General features: G+C 36.2%; 1 protein-coding gene across 1 annotated transcript; it reads left to right on the forward strand.

Moving 5' to 3' along the window:
• Positions 1-17,433: 17,433 nt before the first annotated feature.
• Positions 17,434-18,951, forward strand: LOC135076684 (segmentation protein fushi tarazu-like). Its single transcript, XM_063971103.1, has 2 exons — positions 17,434-18,388; positions 18,524-18,951. Exons 1-2 carry the CDS (start codon positions 17,434-17,436, stop codon positions 18,949-18,951), a joined length of 1,383 nt encoding a protein of 460 aa, XP_063827173.1.
• Positions 18,952-19,846: the final 895 nt, after the last annotated feature.

A 19,846-nucleotide genomic window follows, 5' to 3' on the forward strand; every position in this document is an offset into this window, starting at 1 on the left:
AATTGTTGATTTCTATCAATACCGTTATTGCTAATCTTAACTATATTTGATTACGTAAGTTAATTAGGTTCATTCCACATTCTGAATCATTTGTTTCCAGTTTAAGTATATTATTGGTTCAGTTTTTGAGTATGTATGCTAGATAGGAGTGAGATCTAACGGGCCTATCCGGCAGTTGTAGAGTTGGGCAGTTTGCTTTTCGTTTCAGTCAAATCGCGCTCACAAAGGTTTCCCCCAAGCATATCCACAACGGCAGTTAGTTTACTGCCGATTATTATTTCAAGCTTATTTCAAAATGTTGGTTCGTACTTGCACAAGGATCTTATTTCGGAGCCACGGCAATGAGTACAGCCAGTTAAATGCCAACTGTCCAATATCAATCCTGACACATTTGGCAAGAAAGGAATGCTAGCTCGAAGTATGACTCAGAGCCAAAGTACACGATGCGTTGCGGAGCCGCACCGCAAAGATTTCGTCGCAGATATTTCTACGTAAGACGACGGAGCGACACCATTTCGGCATCGCACCGCCGCCGCATCGCATCGTGTGCTTTGTCTCTCAGTCTGCCAGTGATTGATGCTCTGAAAAATGAGATCCGCCTGCCAGCGATGAGAGTTCCTCATCTCAGGGCTGACAACAAGACATGTAATAATTATTGTGCGAAAGAGTTGCGGCGAACTTACTTTTAAGCTAGGGTTGTCAAGCTGGGATGTAGGAAATTTTTCATTTAGTGTTCCTAATTTTTGCTTTTCAGTTCTATTGAGTTTTTTTGGGGGTTTTCTTTTTCTTTCATCTTCTGTACTTTTTCGCATTTTATTTGAGGTTGGCTTTCCTCGTTCTAGGGCGCCAAGATAGTTTTTCATAGGTTGTCTGATCAGCAGGGTATTTATTTATTTACCGTGAAACTAAAATCAGACACTGCAGTATTTCCGGACGCTTCCCAGTTGACTTGGATTCGACAGTTGACCTCTTTGTTTTAAAGTTTGACCTTCCTAAATGAACTGCTTAGTCCCAGGTAGGTATACAACCATTTCGAGTCTAGAGTCTCCAACCTTCAAAGGAGTTGGTGCACGTGGAAACAATATTTTTTATTTTGTCCATGTTAATTTTGAGATCCATTTGATGAGAGAGACTCTACTGAGACTGAATGACTGTTATAAAGCATAGTATTTCAATCAACGTGCTTAGCAGAAATGGAACTTATACATATAACCATAAAACATAGAGTTAATACAATTTCATTATTATTTTATGTAGCAACCCTAACAAGAAAGCAAGGGTTGTCACTAACGAGTCGACAGTGAGCGCCCGTTAGCCAAATGCGGGACGACCCGAAAATCCACTTAGCCTGCTGCGGGGTACGAGCTGCATGTAATATGAAGACGGGTTTATTTAATTAGGCAGGGTTTTGTTAATTAATGTAAAAAAGAAAAAATAAAGTTATCAAAACGTATATTTTTGAGTCGGAATAGTTGCTTTTAAAAACATAAATTTCGTCACGAATTTATGTCTCTAACTAATTACTTACCAAATTACAAAAATCAAGAGTTAGTGTGACCCAAAGGTAACAATTCTGGTAATTTTTTCAAATGATGAGACCATCCAATTACCCAGTAGTAGACCAGTTTAATGTATACAGAAAGATTCCTGAAGTAAGCATCCCTCTGAAAACTAGACTTTTTAGAGGAAATCAATGAGATTTTCAAATAAAAAGGAGTCAAATCGAGCCGAGGACTAGTAAATTATATTTTAACACAGTTTCCTACGTCAGTCCACTGTTTACATAATTAATTTCATTTAGGTAAATCTTGAAAATAAATCAGCTGTTGCTTAGGGACTGTTTGTTTTCATATGAAATTCCTACAGTTCTTACATGGAATTCAACGTCAATTCTTATCATCCCTTCTTAACCCGTTAATCAACTCGCAAATCAACCCAGGTCACGTACAACTAATACCGCTACCAATCGTCGCATCAAAATGCTAATCACCGAAGTGCTAGAATAAACTACATTACGCTCGGATGTTCAGCTGCTCAGCTCAGTTCAGTTTTACAGCGTAACAATCCGCGCCAAGGGAGCGCGCACAAAGTTTTAATTGGCGTGCCATTAGGACGGACGGGAACACTAAACGATTTGTGGTGTACCGTGCTCTCCGAGGGTTTTAATTCCTCAAACACCTTGGGTACGGGTTACTTTATGATCCCTGATTAATGGTGGCTGGCAGAAGTTTTGCTGACGCATCTTTGAGAGGTATGATATCGGTATTATCTTGGCATGATCACTCTGTTGATGTCTGTACGCTTTGATACAGATTTTTTATCGTATGGCAATCTACTTAAGACTAGCAAACTTGTTTTGTTTAAAGGCTCTTCAAGTATTCCTTGCCTAAACTATTTTTACTCTAAATATTTATTATTTCGTGAGGTGAATCTGATCATCTGATGAATACATCCTAATGGGTTTTAACTTTCAAAAACTTATAATTTCCCATAGCAAATTACTGGTTTCTTTCTCACTACCAAGTATAACAATCAATACCTAATAATAATTCAAATAAAATCTCCAGCTCATAAAAGGTCAAGTTTGCAATATGAGGACTATCAGAAACGTGGAAACTGTCCATGAATAATGGATGCCAGATGAGAAGGAAAGGATCTGGTGTACCCGCAAAGGGTTTTAAGGAACCTTAGGTATTGCTGCTTAGGCACTCTAGAACCTTTACATTAAGGAAGTACATAATTATGTAGAAGAACTTTAGAAACACTAAAATCGCATACTAACCAATAATAATTCATATTCAGTATACATTTCTACCAATGCATTTTCTGTGAGTCAAAGGGCTTGGATACATTCCAGATTTTACATTTTTAATCAAAATAAAATATGACATTAATACACATTTTCTAATTGATTGTAGAGCTGTCAAACTATTTGTCTTATAAGAATGCGATTAGGTTATTTACGGAAAGCTAAATTGGACCATGGTTATTATAACCAAAGAGTAATAAACACATTCGAGCTGATCAAAGATATATGATCAGCTCGAATGTGTTTATTACTCTTTGGTTATAATAACGAAAACCCCCATAAAGAAAACGCCTCGCCTATAAACACAACTCAAACATTAGCTTATCTTAACGAGTGCCTATTAAAAACACCATCTGAATCACATGTCACCTTTAAGTTACCTTGGCACATGTTTCTTTTACCAAAACATATTCTCTCTACGCCAATACACAGGCTTTTGTTTCCTAACAATACCTTCAAAACTTTGGTAAATCGGTCCATTACGTTTGGTGTTTTTTCTTAAACAATCCGACTTTGTTCGTGCGCTATGTCTTCACTTAATGATGGCTCGTTACCGCCACAAATCTCAGACATTACGGCGTATTAAAACTCAAAAACTTAACTCCGTTTGCCATTTGGTTCAACAGAAAGTTTTCTTACATCACAAGATTTAAATTCAAGTCTCGGAGTGTGGTGTAAGAGTTCTGGCGAAGGCCGACTGAAAAACGGGCTTTGTGTGAACACTTTTACGTCTGTGGTGGAAATTTATTTATGATACGTTCTTGAGTCTAGACTCTGGAATCACTATTTATGAAATCGGATTGGTAATTAGGCAGGTACATCAAGCTACGCACTGTGACATCTGTAAATGTAATAATCTATGAGCTATTTTCATGGTCAGATGTACGATTTCATTCATAGAAGCAAAGATTTACATACCTACATTGTCTCTATTATGTATGCGATTTTATTAATTGAATCCGAGAAGAAAAAATATTAAGATGGTGCAACCAAGCCTAAGTAACTCTCGTCAGCAAAGCGTTTCTTGAAAACTTGTTTACTATTTTTATGGGAAAACTAAAAATTACGCAATTTAATGCAATTTTTTTTTATTACCTACTAATAATTATTATGAACTTTTAGTCTGTGTAGAAATGTATTAATTGTAAGTAATCTTCAATCTACATACATGAAAAATTGTGATTCGAAAAAAAAAACTGTGGTACTGAATCTCTTTTTAATTTCGCGCCAATTTCCCGGTGCACGACTACACAGTGGCGCCAATTCGCAGATTTTCTTTTGCAACCCTTAGCAAATAGGGGTTGCATTTGTGTTCGCATTCCTCGGATAGATGACGCTGACGTCCGTGTTTTTCGAAGCACGCATAAAGTTTGTTTCGGTGGGTAAACTACAGATGGCGCTACTAGGCTGAGTGATAAATACCGCCATTTGTTACTCGATCTTGGGCTACAAACATGAATTTTAGTAGTGGTATTTACTTTTGCTTTTTTGTGCTAGATTGTATTGTTTAGAAATGCAAATAAAATACCTCAGTATAAGAGTTAATTATTTCCCTCAAACTTAACAAAAATTGCGAATAGTCCTTACTTTTATATGGCGATATTAAAATTTCATTTTATTTTATTTGCCCCTTGATATTCAAGGCTAATTTAAACATTTAAATACCATGCATTTTTTTAATTAAGAAAATAGGCCAGTAACAATCGTGATTCGCAATAAAATTTAAAATTTCTATTCAGCCAGCATTCAAACAAAAAAGAATTTAAACACCTCTTTCCTTTCGTGTTCTTAATTCAAAATTCGTCGTTCGTTTGCCGCGTGAGCACCGGCTGCCAGAGATTAGACACGCTAGCCGGAACAATTTTTTAATATCCCCATACAAGGAAGGCGAGACGATCGGCCGTTTGAAGAGTGTGGATATTTTGTGCCTAAGAAAATCCCACTTGTGTGGTAAATTTTAATAAATGTGCATTTAATATGTAGTAAGAAATAAAGAAAATTTAATTTTAATAAAAAAATATGGTTGTCTCCGGATTTTATCTACTGAAAGTGAAACTTTTTACGCACAGTGCTAGTAAAATTTAAGCCATAAGTAATTTATGATTGTGAACTTTGTTGAGGAGGAAGCCTTTAGCGTGCTCACAATATTTTTGTGCAAAGAGTTTGCTCTACAATTCTACATACATAATTGACTCTATCATGAGTCTTGAAAACTTTTTCTTTCTATTACAAAATTATTCACTTGCTCTTTATTTTCAATACGAAGCTAGTTAGGGTATGTCCACACAAAAACGTTGTAGAAAGGACATTAACAGTGCGGAGTTTGGCAGCGGCAATGTGTCGGCTGGAATTAGCATACACTTGACGCCGCACTTGCGGCCAATAACAACATGTTTCTGTCTGAACGCGGCCTTAGTGGGAATGGAGTTTAATTGTTGGGGACAAGCTTTTAAACTGTAGATAGGAAATACTCGTAGCTGAGGTGTTAAGACTATTCAGACAAAATTTAAAGCACTTCATTGAAAAAGTTGTTTTGAAACTTGAATATTTAGAAGCAACCAGACTCATATTACAAAACGATTATCCAAATTAGATTTAACCTTACGAATTAAGAATATCCTTCTAAATGTAAAAGTGTGTAATTTATTGAATTAAAATACTTGAAGTTATATTTGAAGATTCATGCTTAAACGCTACTTCAGAACTTCAAAATTTTGATGCAATCTACTTACTGTCTGAAATAGTACTAGAAATATAATATCAATCATTGCGTTGATGGTGCAGGAAACATAATGTTTATGCCTATAGAAAAGGGGTAAGGGAAAATTGTCGCGGATAAAAATACTTACTGGTTGAAAAATAATCTCATACCACCAGCCTAGCAAGATTCCAGCACCTAAACCGAAATAATTTAATTTTTACTGACAAAGCCTTAGAAACGGGGAGCGGTTGCAAACACGGATTTCCAATTAAGTGAGGGCCTGATTGGCAGGTCGTTACTCACTGCGACTAGCTCGCTTCCATGTTTCGTTATTGATCGATGATCGACTTTGCTTTTAACAGGTGTGGGTTCAAATGCTAAGTTTACTTGTGTTTATGTGACGTAAGCTCTAGACAATGACAGCACCTGAAGTTAATCGCTGTAGGCTTGTAGGTGTCAATTTTCAGTGAAAAGAAAGACTTAAAAGTGGTTTCGCAGAACTATTTGTATTGTAATTTTCATACTAGATGTCTTAGTATCTCGTAGAATAATCTAGCAATTTTCTAGATCCATATTTTGACAGATTCGGATCTTATATCTCTTCGGATCTACTTAAGTAGAGTGAACATTCTCTCACAAGAACATTCGTCACAAAATTAATTTCTTAAAGAGATAATTACTAAAATTTAATCAGCATCTCTTCATACTGAAAACAAACAAGAGAACATCATACTACCAAACAATTTTATTTCTTAGTTGTAGGTGAAGGTTAGCTATATTGAATTGTAATCACAACACCATTAAAGCAATTAATCACACATGTCCGTATACAAAAATGATTTCGTTTCTATTGCTTTTTTATTTCCCGCAACACAAGAAAATGGCTGCCGTTCGTTAATTACGATACGCACAAAGAATGTCTCCGAAGAATATGACAATATGATTGATGAGTTCAGTGAAGACATCGCGGATAGCACATTAAGTGTATTTCTATGTTGGTCCTGATATCATTTTCATAGACCCGACAAGGTAGTGCGCCTCCCCTGATTTTTGCGCACACAGCCATCTATGGAGAGGAAAAATTTTGTGAGTCTTAAAATTGAAAGAAAACCAAATAAGAATACGATTATTATTATTTTTTCTTTCAATTTTAAGACTTAATTTAAATAAACAGATAGTTCTTCGATGAGCGAATATATATGTTGTTAATGGAATTAAAGAGTGTTCAACTTAAATAACGATCCTCCTTATTTTATCCCAGGTTTTTAGTTTGTCAATGAAAACAAAAAGTAATTATTTTAGTTTATCGATTATTATGTCTGGTTATTTTTCCAGCCTAAACCACTGAACTAGTCCTGATGAATTTCGATATAGAGACAGATGGAATTTAGGAAGTTCCGTCGATCTCTACATGAAAATTGGTCAATAAGACAAAATCCTAAGTAAGACAATGAGAAATACATAGGTGACGAAAGTTTGCATGGTAAGAAAATAATTTCTTAATTTTTACAACAATATTCGTATTCACGTTTTAATAAAAAAAAGCAAGTGATTTTGATAACCTTAAAGACTTTCTGTGACAGATCAAAATTGTAACTCATTTATAATCAATTTATTATTAAAAAATATTAAAGCAATAATTCGACTCCATTCCTTTTATGGGCTGTACACAAAATAGTGCGATATGGTAACGCGCGGGGAAAAGTGGGGACCGTTCAATCGGCCACTGCCAATCATTTTTCATAATAGACCTTGATCCTTGGTATCAAAAATCTTTTACAATAGGGAAAATTTTCCACAATTACAGATGTAATATTAAAATCGGAACGGGAAATATTGGTTGTCAATAATTATAATTTACAAAAGCTTACAATTTTCTATGTCATTGTAGAGCATATCAATGTCTATCCTACCTGGAAAAATCATCAGATCATTAGGCTAACCTTAGTAGGTTCTTTAAGCTAGTCTTTAGGCTTGATGCAAGACAGGGTTAGGCTCTAATTAAGCCTTCACGTCAACAGTTTTAAATAATTGTAAAAACCTACATATTTTACGCAAATTGAAATAATAATGATGTAACAAACATTTTCTCAAAAAACAAAAAACGATCTAAAAATAATAATTGAATAAATAACCGACATAAAATGCGACAGACCCAAAATTTATGTGTGACGATTTCACAATTTTCCATGCAAATGTTAGGTTTCCCGTTTAATTTTATATATCGCGTAAATCAGTCGTCGTTGTTGCTCTTGGACGACCGCTTGTTTTGTTTAGGATCACGCACACCCTGTCGTGGAGACTATAGTGATTTACTATGGATTCGTGTTTCTTGCTTTTTCAGTTTTTTTTATTTAAAGATTAATTTCGAGAAGGAAAACAGGCTAATGATTGTCGCATAGTTTTGAATTATTTGATGATGTGCTGACGAGGTCACAGTAAGGTAAACTTTGTGGCATTTATGTAGTTTTTCGTGTAACTTCGCGACAAGAATCTGAATAATTTAACCATGTCTGAAATGAGTTACCTACTTACTGATCTTCTTGATTTTTGTAGACAAGATATTTATTTTAGTTTAGCTTTTTTTATACGATTCCATTTCATCCACATTAAATTGCAATTCCGAAATTTATTATGTCCAAGCATGAGCTATTGATAGGTAGGAACTATTACGAATGGTCATGACGTGTTGCAAGTTCTACACTGCTATCGGCTTGATCCAAATCAAATGCCAGATGACTCATTATGTTAGAAACCAGGTTTGTGACCTTATTACAACCCACACGATAGAAAAAGATAAGTCAAACGCTAATCATATTCCAATCTATCCTCCACCAAACTCTGTACTATCACGTTTACACACTGACCGTTCTTTGGAACTTTTAATCCGACGTCCCGAACAAAATCCTTATGACGTTGCGCGTGGAAGAGTAATTATTGTTATTCTAATGGATCGCGCTCTGAGCAAGCCCCATTGTGAGGAGTCGAGGATCGAAGCGGTGATTAATGGTGGTGCAACGAGGGAACATTAAGGGCACACTTTCACTGGGTTCGGTGCTGGATAGGTGGAAGTACGGGTATAATACGGATGCTGCCGAGATATTTTTGAGCTTGAGAAAAATATCATTCAATTCGTATTATGACTATTTATAACACAAAAAGATTGACATATTTTAAAAACTATAAGGCCCGATTCGACCAAATTTTTATCCGAGAATAACTCCTGGTATAACTGGCAGACTGGCACATTGACAGTTTCAGTATGTGAAATATTTCAAAACTGACGATTTATTCTGAGATTAATATTAACTCTTGTTTGGTCGTATCCACCCTAAACCCTAAATCAAAGATATATTTTTTATCTAACGACTAAACTTACTCTATTCGTCTTTTGGTATCGTCTCTTACGACATGCTGGTGACAGTTTTATGCAATGAAGATTCCAACGACCAAATATTTAAAAAATTCTTCAGAAGGTGCTCCTATATTGCTATTACGTTACCTTACTGCCGACTTTCCGTCGTAAGCGTGCGATTTCCGACTTACCATCGTAAACGTGCGATTTTCTTCAAAAAACGCTACAGCTAAGAATCGGAAGACATCAACAATAATTTGAATCTTTTCAAGGCAAGAGTGAATAAGCACCGAGTATGAGTTCCATCCTAAACTGGAACTATGTTTGAAATAACTACCTATAGGGGATGAATGCTGTTTACGTTGTTACCATCCCAGTACACGTCGCCCCTACCGATGCTATCGGGGCATAATGCCACAGCGAGAGATTATGCCCGTACAGTTGACCGGCTGATATTTGTTTGCCAAAATCAAGCCATGGCGACCTGGGGGCACGAGTGTGATAAAAGTTGTACCGGTGAATAAGGTAACAATACTTCTTACTGAGGCCGCATACAATCTTTTAAGTCGCGGGACTGGCCACTTAGAAAAAAAAATTTTTCACCGAACGATTTCGATCGTCTATTGTTTTTATCTCACACGATATTTTCCACGACTTGATTTTGAATAAAATATGCGCATTTATGCAGCCGCATATTAACTTCTCAGTCGGTGGACTGGCAACTAACAAAATCAATAATATTGATCGTCTATTGTTTTTACCTTTTTATGCGATATTTTTCATAACTTGATTTTGAACTTAAATAATATGCATACAAATTTCTTGGTGGCGTAATAATTGGTCACCTAGAAAGTAGTTTTTTTTTCATCGAACAATTTCGATGTTACATTGTTCTTATTCCTGTACTTAACTTTACACGTAAAATTTCCCACGACTCAATTTTGAACTTTAATCCATAATAACCACTTGAATCTAGTATTACAGTATCAAATCACGCATCCATGAAATACCTTGAAGCTATATGTAGACACACCTGTCATTGGAAGAACTTAATGCAGGTGTTGCATACTTTTGAAGACTTTGAAACTGTGACAGGGGTGAAGTAAGTATGATGTAGTAGTATTAACATGAACTTACATAAGAGTAGCATACAGCATCGGGTGTTGATTTTGAATTTATTTACGGTGGCCAACACCGTAATAAAATTAATGCCTGCTACTAAGCAAATCACACATTACTAAGCGTATTGTTTTATGTATCAAATAAAGTTTCTATAAATTGCAATGAGTAACTCTATGCAACCGGCAAGACGCACTAACCTTTCTGTGACATTCCAAGAAAATCTTCGGCACGCGTTTCATAAGTGTGACGGATGCTCAAACAAACTATAACCAAGCTTATTACAGCAACAAAAATAACAAAAAGTTGAAACAGGCAATCCTATTCGCTTAAAAAGTCTCAATACAGCTTTGTTACTTTGTACCTCACCGACTATTGTTTAGGACAGTGTTAATTTTTTACAGATTTAAAAAGTCCTAACTACCCTAAAATCGTATTGTTCTATTTTTAGAAGGATTGTCGTAAAATTTCGGTAAACAATAGGTTCGCAAGGTTTTTGCAAAAAGGGATGAGGGATGAAAGCCAACTGATAATTATTTACAGTATTACCTACTTGCGCCAAAGGTTTGCTGATACAACTTTATTATGATCAGTTTTGCAAAAAGAGCTAATAAACTTGTCAATAGCTAAAAATACGAATGCATGACTCACCGGTCAGAGGAAAAAATTGTATTTATGTGACGTTATTAATGCGCCAGGCTTCCCAATTGAACATACAATAAATTCGCAAAACATACAATAAATTCGCAAAACATACAATAAATTCGCAACTAGAAAAATGATTAGGTCATCATTTGACCGCGAAAGCTAAAAAAAAAAAACAAAATATGAAGCTAGAAAATTGTTTATAATTCATTATTTTGACAGCGAAAGCTAAAAAAAGGAAAATAAAACTAATTTGCCATGGTAATATAATAACTTTATATCCTTCAAAAGTCTTGACTTATTTTTCACTACGGATGACACCAAATTGAATGATGACTATGTTGTTCAGAACAAAATTCACCATAATAAAATAACAGAAGGAGTTTTCCAGTTTTTGATGCGTGCCTTTTGTTTTATAAAATTGCATCTTCAATGTTACATAATATTAGATTTTAAATCATCAAAAGCTTACACAAGCAGGACATTCTTTAGTAAAGCTGGCTTACAAGTTCATGAGATACGCAAGTGAACAAAACCTGTCGGCATGGACCACCTCAAAAGGACCACGCTTGACTCTATCGTATCTGTAGCACTGATAACGAAAAATTTTGACTGCAGAAGCTTAGCCATTGTTGAGAAATAAACAAAAGAATAAAACATTGTTCTATATTGTGTTCCTTTATTCTAAATTTCCTAGTTATCAAAACAGGAGGCGGCTCCTTGTAAAACAAACATGCTTTTTGGCTTTTATAGGGGCTGTAAAATAATAAAGTAATTCCTAGCCGCTTTGAAGTGCCGCCGCCATAAACTGACGACTACCTGCGAATTTCGTTATAAGGAATGTTGGTGGGAAACTACCACTTGCGAATTGCAATATATACGATATACTTCACTTCAATGTTATCTGTATTTTTCATTCCAAATATCTGAAAGAAGAGAAAGCCCCAAAACTGAAAGTTACTTTTATGATATTTTGTTCAACTAGATAAATATCTTCTTATCATTGACACCCTTCCTCATTTATAAGTACCTACTTGTTTAGTTGTAAAATGAGATATGTATCTACAGACTATTTTAAGGGCCCTTTAATGATTACGCCTAGCGCGTAACTAAGTCACGCCCGTTTTCACATACATTACTATGAGGTCTCACAGTGCGCGTGGACGTACAGGGTGACACACGAACCAATCACAGAGCTCTATTCACAACGCTGTGCGTTCGATTTGCTGCTTCACTTAAGCAAGCATCGTTTGTGATCAAATGAGCGTCAGTGCTTGAGGTAAGAGAGCGTAAAGAGAGGGTGTTTTTGTGACGGTCAAACGTCAGCGAGATTTCGGATCTCTTTCAGATTTATATCCTCTGTCACATCATAATAATGTCAATATCACCTCTCCCGTTTTGCTCCCATATGTACCTCAGGCTCAGTTATAACTAAGCATAGTGCCCCTACCCTAATGCTATTTTTTGTTTTTCTTACGCTACTACATCGCTTACTACATCAGGTACCTATTTGCTTAATAATGTTTTAAAATGCACTTGAGCTACTCATACTGTTTGTAGTCAGCAAAATATATTTCATGAATATTTCCACGAACCGTGACGTCGTCAGCATAGCCCTTCGGCAGAGTAAAACAAAACCGAACAAGTAAGACGTCTCAAAACAAACAATTATCGCGGGACTTTGTCTTGTCCATTATTTTGTCAACACGGTTCAGTTAAATGGTGAATTCGAGATTTATGACCGTGCAACGGGACTAAGAAGCCGTTCGTCAATTGTTTACCACGGTGAATTAGGAACCAGTATTTCACATTGGAACGATTGCAGGGTCCACAAAACTGACAGGAATTGAACTGGTCACAGCTGAGTTGTACATGTGACTTGCAAGTGAAACCTGTGTTTTAAAACAACATTATTATGCTCCAAGGAGAATGATTGTGAGTGATCCTAAATAGGCAATCTTTACATTTGCGGACCTCTAGATATTTGGTGAACGTGTGAAGAAAAAGTGAATTTTATTGTGATTGGTCTACCATAAGTTTCATACTCTTAACGCTACTTTATTTATTCGGCTACTGCTGGTAGCTCTCTTATAAGTATGTTACACTGCTTTCCTACTAATTTAATGGACCTTCAAAGCCAGAAAAGAAAATTGAAATATGCACTAGAATTGCGCAACAACATTTGATTTTTAAATGTTAGATTTTTAAGTCGAGTTACGATTTTTGCAGTGAATTCGGAGTTCCTTAAAAAAATGGTCAATTATCAATACCAAAGATCCTTTGCACATTTTACCTACCAACAATAAAAGCGACAGATGTCGATTTTTTTGGCAAATCATAAATTAGAGAAAAAGATCCAAAGTAAATATGAACAGAAAAGCCCCGCGGCAAAACCAAATACGATATTCTGAATAAGCCATCGATTGATTTCGCAAGATTAATGGTGGCACATTGTCAGCGCCACAGTATGACGAGAGTTCAACCAAACCACCACAAAAATACACTTTATTTCACATGTAATAAGATCCAACAAATTGCATTTTCGAATTCTTTTTGACTTGACACATCAATGAATGATGTTTTTATTTCTTAATCCAAACTTCAGCTTGTAGCAGAACAAATAGAGTTCAAACTTGATTGACAAATTGTGATCCCTTTTGACCTTTTAGTTTTGTGTAGTAAAAGTTAGGGTACGTTTAAAATTGATTTTAGAATTCAGTGTGAAATTGAAATAAAAGTTTTTTATTTGAAATCACGCAGGCATAACGAGTGCTTTACGGTTAATCTGGTCATTAAACATTTATTTGTTTGGTTTTAAAATGCAATAATATTTGAGGTCAAATATTAATATTTGACTATAAATGGGTTGAATTTAGCGAAATGATTAATGCTTGTATAATTTTGGGCACTTATGATACAGTATAGCAAAATAGTCATTATTTTCTTGTACAGTTGAATTAGAATTTACCTACTAGGTGTGCAATTTAAATTTTTTATATCTTTTATATTTCATAACTTTTTCAGGATTCAACATATTATTAAATTTTGATTTTATTGGCCCATTTGTATATGCCCACAGCAACAAATCCCCTTCAAATCTGGGTATTAAACCAGTGGGTGTACAATTGTAGACAGATGGGTGATCGGTAGGTGTGTACTGCGCACATACGGTGCATATGTCGCCTTACCCGCGCTTGCTATTGGGCGAAGTATTGTGCGAACGTAGTATGACTCTGCAGAAGTTACGCAGTTTTCTACCTATGTCGGGAAGCCAGTGAGAAAGAGTGATTCAGCAATAATATTATACCTAAATGTAGCATGTAGAATTTGACGACAATGAATTAATGTAACTAGGTACAATCTATATAATACAATAATGACTCTACTAATTATACTTTTCTGCCAAAAAGGCCACATTTTTGTACAGATAAAGAAGACTAGACTAGGCTAGACTTAGACTAGAACTAGGGATATTTTCCTAATTTATAGAGGGTACTTCTGCTACTGGTAACTGTTCAGTTCATCCTTTCCAATAAAAATTTTTACAGAGTACGCAGTATTTAAAGAGGCAAATACAGAATTTAACCTACTAACCTCAATAAGCTAGCTAGATGGAATGCGAATTCATATTAAGCTATAGTGTTAAGCTTCATGTGAGTTTTATGTAGTTGTAATAAGTCTGAGTTTGTAACAAAAATGTAGAGTCGTCTGTGCTGCCTACTGTATGCACAGACGACGGTACACAACAGTCTCTTATTGCGGTTAGAATAGGTGCTAAATTGCAGCAACAATGTACAGTCTAATGTGCTACATACCTACTGCATGAATATCTGCAGGTTTCCATCACAGATCAAATAAAAATTGCCCTATTTAGCCTTATATTCATCATACGAATCTGATTGGGACCATCTGTTAGCTTTTTTATTTATTTATCTCAACTTATAAGTAATTGCGTTTAAATGTCTCTAATTAGGTAAGAATATTTATGTCAATATTTTAATACTAAAATTCCAATAAATTAAAACCAAAATGCAACAATAATAACCAAAACAATTCGGTTTATAAATCTTTCGCTGTATTAATCATACAGTCAGTATGTTAGTCGCTCGCGCACAGCCGCACGCGCAGCGCCTTTGTCTCCACCCCGATTGAACTGTTACAGGGCAGCGTGAGTTATGTTCTAGCCACGACTCGGTGTTATACAGGGTGTAAGTTCTTTTCACGGTTAAAACGAAAGTAGTTTGTTGTTGGAAACATTAAGGCTGAGTTGCACCACCTCACTTTGACCGTAACTTAAAGATAACCGGTGTTTTTTGAATGGAGTTTGACAGATTTTTGACGTTTGCCAAAGTTATAGTATGATAGTGCAACCCAGCCTTAGTAATATACATTTTTTATTTATTTATTATTGAATACAACTTACAATAAATACTGCGAAAATAAATGCCATATAGTCCAGTAGAATTAGCTTTTAAATCGGAAATAATTCCTACAAAAGATTTTATTGTTTTAATGGCTTCATTGGTTGCCCATTAAGATTCTCCTAAGTTTTCGACTTCGACGGAGTTGTGCTTAAGTGGTGGGGGCCCCCGAAAGAGGCATTTTTTCGGTTTTCCGGTTATACCGCGTAAAGGACTTACCCTATCAAAAAGTGGTCTTCATGACGGTTGAAGGGCACTTAATCCTGCATTGAATAAGACCAAATTCATATGTTTTGGACAAACCGTTCTCGCGCTAAAGTTCAGCAAAGTAGAAAATATACATATAATTAATGACCCTCTCCACGTCCAATGGTTTGTTACCCACAGGCTTCCAAGTCTTGAAAAGGGCCACCTCAACCAGTGTAACCCTATCAAGGCTTACGAGCTTGATGCGCCTATCCTTGTTCGTCTCAGCCGTTCCTTAACTGCGGTTGCTGCACCTCTTCCTGGCACTCACCTGAACGACTCTGTGTTACCTACTGTGGCTGCCCCTCTTCCTTGTATCCTCCTGCATGACTACGTTACCTAGCCGTATGCCTAGTCTAAGGTTCGACGCCAAAAATCAACAACAACAAGTTCATATTAAAACGCTGAAGAGTTTTTTGTTTGTTTGTTTGAACGCGCTAATCTTAAGAATTACTAGTTTGATTGAAATCATTATTTTTGTGTTGAATAGCTCATACATTGAGGAAGGCTATAGGATATATACAATCACTCTACGACTAATAGAGGCGAAGCAGTAAAGAAAAATGTTGCAAGCACGGAAAATAGTATTTAAACTATTTTCACGCGTACAAAGTTGATTTTGTGGCGTCGAACCTTGGACCAGGCATATAGCTAAGCAATGCAATCGTACAGGAGGGTACAAGGAAGAGAGGCAGCCACATTAGGTAACACAGAGTCGTTCAGGAGAGTGTCAGGAAGAGGTGCAGCAACCGCAGTTAAGGAACGGCTGGGACGAACAAGGATAAGCGAATCAAACTCGTGAGCCTTGTTAGGGTTACACTGGTTAAGGCGACCCTTTACAAGGCTTGGAAGCATGTGGGTAACAAGCCATTGGACGTGGAGAGGGTCATTAATTATACGTATATTTTCTACTTTGCCGAACTTTAGCGCGAGAACGGTTTGTCCAAAACATATGAATTTGGTCTTATTCAATGCAGGATTAAGTGCCCTTTAACCGTCATGAAGACCACTTTTCGATAGGGTAAGTCCTTTACGCGGTATAACCGGAAAACCGAAAAAACGCCGCTTTCGGGGGCCCCCACCACTTAAGCACAACTCCGTCGAAGTCGAAAACTAAGGAGAGTCTTAATGGGCAACCAATGAAGCCATTAAAGCAAAAAAATCTTTTGTAGGAATTATTTCCGATTTAATCAATTTTTGTGTTTAATTCTACTGGCCTAATACGGCATTCTCAGCCTATATTTTTTATCTTTATTGGGGACATTTTTTGATTTGGAAAAGCGAACATAGCTTAAAACTAAAGAAATTCGCCATTTTTAAAGTTTCTATAACATTTCGTACTAAAATACTTCACAAAGGTGCCATGTTATCAATTACTGGCAAAATACATATTGAACAACTTCGAATATCGGAAACTATGTAGTTGCCAATTCACACATCAAGGTAAACACAATGGAATTTTAGTATGTAGTGGTAAAAGGGGGTGATATTGAAATAAAAATGGATAGTCTGATGTATTGTAGATGTATACCTATGCATAATGTTGAACAAACTGATATTAAAACTAATACAAAATTCTTTATTAAGAACCAAGTCACCAGAATAATAAAAAGGGTAAATAACTCCCCCTGTATACTTGCAGCCTTGCACAGTGACACACATACGCGGCTTTACACTAAACCAATAATAGAATAAAATCAATCTATACCACCCTCTATAACCCACACATGCGCAAACCAATCAATGATTTACAAATGCCCACGCGCACGCACACATGTGCAAAATATTGGGAATATTGGCATTGTAAACATTCATAGATATTTGCGAACTATGCCGACAAACGTTTAATGTTTTCGTCTCTTTCTCGCTCCCTGCAGTAAATGGATCGAGATAAGGATAGAGAGGGATAGCGCACCCGATTTTACAGCTTTGCGAAGGGACAATAGCGTCGCTATTGTTGTAAGTACCCCAAACTTTTTTTAGGTCACATAAAAGTATTACATTTGTTAGGGACGTGCTGTCCGTATGCACTTACTGCATTCGTTTCGCAGTCAACCTAGGAGACGGAGGGCCGTCTCCCACGCAGTCCAGTCTGAGCGATAATTGTGATTTCTGTGTTTGTGTGTGTCGATGCAACATGTCGTCAGTAGCTGCTACTAATCGTGCTAGTGAAATGTGGAACAATTGTGCTGATGTGACCACTCCAAGTGCCCGAGAAGTGAAACAGTACGGATATGCACAGTATCCGATGGTATCACCAGACTCCTATAACTATCAAAATAACTACTATCCACCAAATGGTGATTATTCTAATACAGTAAGTGCTAGTTACGGTGGCAGGCCATATGGAAACAACAATCAGTGCGATGGAATAGTGAAATCAGAACCGAATAATTGGCATGGTTATCCAACGAATTACATGTATGATAATCACACTAATTTTGACATGATAAATAAATGGAGAGAAATGAATTACTACGGTCAACACGGACAGCAACTAGCCAATTATGGATTTGATCAAAGAATGAACCAATTACGAAATCAACCTACTCCAGATAATAGGAGCGATGACGCTAGGTCACTCAATTCTCCAAATGTAGGCGATGTAAACTATGGATCACCACAGAGTGCTTCAAGTAACGTAAAACCAGGTTTGGACCATCCAGTGTCAGAAGAGGAAGATTCTCCTAATCTCCGATCCTTATTGACGAAGCCTAAAACAAAGAAGCCGCTGCCGTATTTTGTGAAATGTGATAAACCGTATGCGCAAGAAATGATGCAGCGTATGATGTACCACGCAGATGATGGTGCGGATTGGGAAAAAAGTAATGAAGTTTCGCCGTCGAAGGAATGCAATTTGTCGCAATTTCATGGTGGTTTCGAGAATGGTAAGGGTCAAACGTCAATCAAGAGCGAAGGTGTGGGTGGAGCGCCCGCGAAAGACGCCGCGCCGTCGTCGCTGGAGTCTGCGGAGCCCTGTCAGGACGTGACGAGGGTCGAAGCAGGCGGGGACAATGCGGATTACGCCGAGAATAAAATGGCCGCTACAGCCGATATGCAAGGATATTATCCGTGGATGAAAGGTGTTGGAGGTAAGCTTAAGCAAACAATGCTCTATGTATTTGCTTGATTATTATTTACACAGATCCTACGAACATAATACGTTGCTTTAGCTCTATAGAAATCAGATAGAGTATTGACATGTGTATTTTTTTTCTATTTTTCAGGTGACGACAAAAAAGAAGGATCAAAGAGGACGCGCCAAACGTACACTCGCTTCCAGACCTTGGAGTTGGAAAAAGAATTTCATTTCAACAAGTACCTATCCAGGAGGCGCAGGATAGAAGTATCCCATGCCCTGGGACTGACCGAACGACAGATCAAGATTTGGTTTCAAAACAGGAGGATGAAGGCGAAGAAGGATGGAAAGCTGACGACGTCTCCTGATCCTTATGCTGCTGAAGACATGGGTGCTACGAAGATTCCTGGTATGCCTGAGTACATGGAGTCCAGACCACAGATGCCTGGTATAGCAGAGTATCCTAATTTTCCAATGGCTCCAGTATCAGGTAATGTAGGTCACGGAACCATGCCCAACGGCATGCCTCCAAATTATATGATGCCCAATTATGGACCCATGATACCCAAAATGTGACCATAACGATATTTTTTATGTTGATTATTGTACATAGTTATAAATTATTATTTTTTTAAGACTTCATAGAAGGTTTATTTAGGACACTTTTTAAAATTAAATATAGCGGAGGATTTATTAACCAGTTAATTAAAATTACGATATTGTTTTCTCTCTTCATTTCATACTTCATTAATTTAGCGTCTGAAACTCTCTTTATGTTAAGATGAATGCTTTAGTTTTTATTTCTTTTTTGTTTATCTCTCTTGATCAGGTATAGGTACTTCAATCAAAATATTCAGCGAATGTTATGTATTACAATATGATTAGATTTTTTATATTTTACATTTTATTAAATCCACAATATGAATACTTAACAAAATAGTTCTTTTCTATTTCTGTAATGCGACATGTTACTAATATAATTTAATTTCCTTGTAAATATTTGTTGTAAGTAATAAGTTCCTATGTATTGATAAGTTTAGTCATATTAAGAGAATTTACTACTGAATTAGTATTAAGGTTAATTATTTATCAAAATTTTTGCACTTCTCTAGTCAATCAAAGGGCGCTAATTATAAAGAGGAGTTTTGATTCCTGATTATACAAATTACAACGAAATTGGAGTTTATCATTTTCCTTGCTACAATTTCAAATACATTCTTATTTAATAATCATAGAATGTCTAAAGACAAGAAGCTATAAAATAATAATCTGGCTGTATGATAAATTACAAACTTTCCAAAATGAAATATTACTTGATGAAACTATAATTTAAGCAAAATTAAGCCTAAACTAAAGAAAAAAAATACCATCCTTTGTTTTTAGACATTCCAGAATTTCCAGATCAGCTAAAATTACTACGGAATAAATTAATTACTCAGAAAAACATAACAACTGGATAAAATTAAGTATG

Source organism: Ostrinia nubilalis, chromosome 12 (assembly GCF_963855985.1).
Source record: "Ostrinia nubilalis chromosome 12, ilOstNubi1.1, whole genome shotgun sequence".
NCBI classification, from domain to species: Eukaryota; Metazoa; Arthropoda; class Insecta; order Lepidoptera; family Crambidae; genus Ostrinia; species Ostrinia nubilalis.